Here is a 4,426-nt window from a genome sequence, read left to right as displayed (position 1 = left end):
TCTCTCTATCTCTCTCTCTCTCTCTCTCTCTCATTCACCCTCTCTCTCTCTCTCTCTCATTCACCCTCTCTCTCTCTCTTTCTCCTCTCTCTTTTTCTCTTTCTCTGTATTTTTCCTCTCTCTCTCTCTCTGTCTTCCTGTGTCTTTCTCCTCTCTCTTGCCCTCTCTCTCTTCCTCTCTCATTTGTTTCCTTCTTTTTCTTTCTCGCCCTTTCTGTCTCTACTCTCTTCTCTTCTCATTTTCTCTCCTCTGCTCTCCCTTCCCGCCCTCTCCTCTCTCCCTCTGTCTCTCTCTCCTTCTCTCCCTACTCTCTCACTTCCTCTCCTCTCTCCCACATCTCTCACTCCCCTTCACTTCCTCTCTCTTTCTTTCTTCACTCTCTTTTCACTACCTCTCTCTTGTTCCTTTAACAAAATTTCCTCACATTCGCATATTCTTCTCATTTCAGGCCTAAAAACTATGGTAAACGCCCTTTTACGAGCTCTTCGGATGTTAATATCTGTCTTGATTCTGATATTGTTTTGCCTGTGGATCTTCTCCCAGGCAGGGGTCCAACTTTTTGGAGGGACCCTGCGCCACAAATGTGTCTTACAAATTTATGGAAGTCCAGCATTTGGCAAAACATATGACGAGTTTTATGCTGAACATATATTGAACAGTGGTAAGTATCTGTGTGTGCGTGTGTAAGTGCGTGTATGTGTGTGCATTGGTGTATGCATGTGTGTGTGTGTGTGTGTGTATACAAGTGTTTATGTGTATATGCATGTGTGGGTATTGAAAGTGTGAGTGTGTGCATATGTGTGTGCATGTGTGTGTGCATGTGGGTGTGTGCGTATGTGTGTGTATGTGTGTGTGTGTGCGTGTGTGTGCATGTGTGTGTGCATGTGTGTGTGCAGAAGGCAATGGTGTGTATATATGTTTGTAGTGGTGGTAGTGGTTTCATAGCAGTGATATTTATGTGTGTGAAAGTGTAGTATGTACACATGTGTGTATGTACATATATGTATGTGTGCTTATGTGTGTGTGTGTGTGTATGATTGTGCTTGTATGTGTGTGTGTGTACTTGTGTGTATGCATGTGTGTGTGTTTATGCATGATCGTAAGATTGTGGTTTTGATTCCTGGACTAGTTGACATGTTGTGTTCTTGAGAAAAACACTTCATTTCACATTGCTCCATTCCACTCAGCTGGCAATGCGAATAATCCCGCGACGGCCCGACATCCCGTCCAGGTAAGGAGTATATTTGCCATGGAAACCGAGAAACTGGCCCTTATGAGTCAGCAATACTAAGAAGGTAACTTTACCTTTACAGGTACTGCCAACCACATGCTAAGACAAAATCCATCACTGCTAATATAGTTTTGTTTCTAAACATAGTGGGCCCATAAGAGAGATTATTCTTGTATGAATACAACTGGATGCTCATGGATGGAATGGTTTTCATCATAGATCTGCTCAACATGGGTTGACCAGGGGCTAAACCAACAACAACAACAAGGGAGGTTACTTAAAAGCTAACGATTCATTTAGTATGTTTTAAGAGTTTGACAAGGTTGAGGGTTACTGTTGAGATGTCAGTGAGGTTGTTGTTGCTATTGTTATTGGTGTTGGTATGTTGTTTCTCTTGATGGTGCTAATGTTGTTGCTGTCACTGCTGCTGGTGGTGGTATTGGTTACTGTGGTGGCATGTTGCTATTCTATCATTGTTGTCGTTGTTACTGTTGTTGTACACCTAAATAAGGGATACTACTTCTTCCATTTCAGATAACTGGTTTGCGAAGAGCAATGGCGACTACGTTCTTTGTGGAAACGCCACAGGGGCTGGGTGAGTACCTTGTGTGATGTTTTATCGTTTACTGAAGAGAGAACGATAGTAAACATGACTGCTGGCCTTTTCCAAGTGCCCCAAGACTGGTGGTATGGAGAGAGTATATATATGTAGATAGATAGATAGAGAGAGAGAGAGAGAGAGAGAGAGAGAGAGAGAGAGAGAGAGAGAGAGAGAGAGAGAGAGAGAGAGAGAGAGAGAGAGAGAGAGACAGACAGATGGTAGTTGCCTACTCTTTATGCAGAGTCTGACCACCTCTTGTACCTACACCTTTAGAACCATCATGGCGTCTGATGTGGCTTTTTAAACCAGACATTGTTTTGAAAAGACACCCACATAGATTGCATATCTGATTTGGACCACCAAGAGCTGCAGTTCAGTTCTGATCTTTGTGGATCTTAAAATGTCTTTTGAGGCCTCCATTAGATTTGAAGACCTTGTGGCATACACACACACACACGTGTGTGTGTGTGTGTGTGTGTGTGTGTGTGTATGCCATATGCCATATTCCATACTGACCACTAAATCCACTAGTTTTTTTAAATTTTATTTTCTCTTTCTTATTCTCTCTCTGTTTATTTCCTCGTATTCTTTTCTGCTGAAGAGTGTAGGCTTGAAATGTAAAAGACTTTCTCACCTTCCTGAATATCAAACTAATACACCTACTTGTTGTTTATACACCTGTCTTCGACTTTTGTTTTTCTGTATTAAAGTCAGTACTTGTACATAGACTACGTGCGTTTCATGGCTGAATTAGGACCATATAAAATCATAAGAAAATTCTACCCAAGTTCATTAGAACGGAAAAATGATTTTACTCCCAAAATCAGTCACTCTTCAGGTCAAATTCCTAAAAAAATACCTAAAAGCATTATAAGGAATAAGAATAAACATAAGAAATAAAATAAATAATATATAAAAGCAGACCAAACCTGTAAGGTAATCCCTAAGTTAACGGCATTAATATTAATATTATTATTACAAGCTAAAAATATTGAAATAGAGCATTATAGTGAACAAGGTTAAATCATTATGGAAGAAGTAGATAAATGTAAAAAACGTGTTAGTGTATAAAGTTAATAAAAAACGTATGTCAATATTGTTTAGAATAAGTTTAAAAAACATGACTTACCTGCCGGCAAGTTAGTGTAGATTAAACCGAAATAAGTGTACTTTAGCATTTATACTGAAAAGTTACGTGATAGATATGGCGTCCATTACCCAGTGATAAATATGTATTATATTTACCATAATAATAACGAAATTATCAAAAAAGAAGATCTACAATAAAAAGTATATCATTTACTGAAGATTTAAAATACTTAAAACCCTCAAATCTACACAGAATAATAATTATAACACGAGCGAAAATTATGTATTACGTAAATAATGCTATGAAACATTGTAAAAGAATGTACATATTATCGTTGAATAGTTTATAGTCCAAAGGTAGTTATTGATTCTAATTTTATACAATATTGTGATGTTTAAAGGGAATTTTAAAGCTAATTAGATGTATTTAACGCTACTAATCATAACTATAAGTTGGTAACTTTTCATAGGTTTAGTCATCTAAACTTGTTATATAAATAATTTAATTTATGTCTACATTTAATATTACGTTCATCGTGGGTGTTAATCAATTTTTTATTAGCTAATAATATCTCTTTAAATTTGTTTGTACATAATAAGCAGAATTTATTCTCTATTCTATACGATTTAGCCTTGCAAACTATTTCCCATTTTAACTCGTATTCTATTCTTTTTGATTTAAGTTCCCAAATTTTTTTACTAAGGCCTCTATCAGTGTATAATCCTCTCATCATCATCCCTTTATATTATGGCCCTGCATCCTCATATACGCCACTTTATACATCACCACTGTGCCACAGCCCCTACACTCTGATCTACACCTCACCACTTTACCTAAGCCAATACATCATCATACATACCACTGCACATACACCACCTCCATACTACAGCTCATGCACATCGCTGTACATACACCACCTCTATGCCACAGCCTATACGCACACCTGCATCCATCACCTCTATACCACAATGCATCTACACCACTGTATATAGAGCACTTCTGCACCACAGCCCATACACACCACTGTATACACCCTTTCGATACCACAGCCCAGACTCATAACTGTATGCACACCACCCCCTATGCCCTCTACACTCTCAATACCTATCCCCACACCCCTTTCAAACTCATCAAATATATACAACAAAGTGTCTTCCCTGGTGATTCCCTTTTATTCAATAGTCTGGACAAACTCCAATAACTTTCTACTCAATAAACTTCAGGATGTAAGCTACTCACATTGTTGCTGTTGTTCTTGTGGCTGCTGCTGCTGCTGCTGTTGTTGTTGCTGGTGCTGTTGTCGCTGCTGCTGTTGTTGTTGTTGTTGTTGTTGTGGCTGTTGCTGTCATTGTTCTAGTGCTTTGATATTTCTCTGTATGAGTAAATATATCTTTATATGTGTGTGCGAGCAGAGCATATGTGAGTTTGTGTGTGAACATGTCAGTGTGTTTATGCATGTGTATACATACATACATACATACATACATATATATATATATATATA

At 38.2% G+C, this 4,426-nt stretch overlaps 1 protein-coding gene across 1 annotated transcript in view; it reads left to right on the top strand.

Moving 5' to 3' along the window:
* LOC106869839 (sodium channel protein 1 brain) overlaps positions 1–4,426 on the top strand; it is a 193,859-nt gene that overhangs the window by 75,556 nt on the left and 113,877 nt on the right. The window contains exons 5-6 of the mRNA XM_014915740.2: positions 449–661; positions 1,766–1,826. Coding sequence (XP_014771226.1) covers positions 449–661; positions 1,766–1,826 — 274 coding nt within the window. The remainder of the gene's footprint in view (positions 1–448; positions 662–1,765; positions 1,827–4,426) is intronic.

The sequence above is a fragment of the Octopus bimaculoides genome, chromosome 20 (assembly GCF_001194135.2).
Source record: "Octopus bimaculoides isolate UCB-OBI-ISO-001 chromosome 20, ASM119413v2, whole genome shotgun sequence".
Lineage (NCBI taxonomy): Eukaryota > Metazoa > Mollusca > Cephalopoda > Octopoda > Octopodidae > Octopus > Octopus bimaculoides.
Note: the sequence above shows the minus strand (reverse complement) of the source record. Positions and strands in the feature narration are given on the sequence as shown.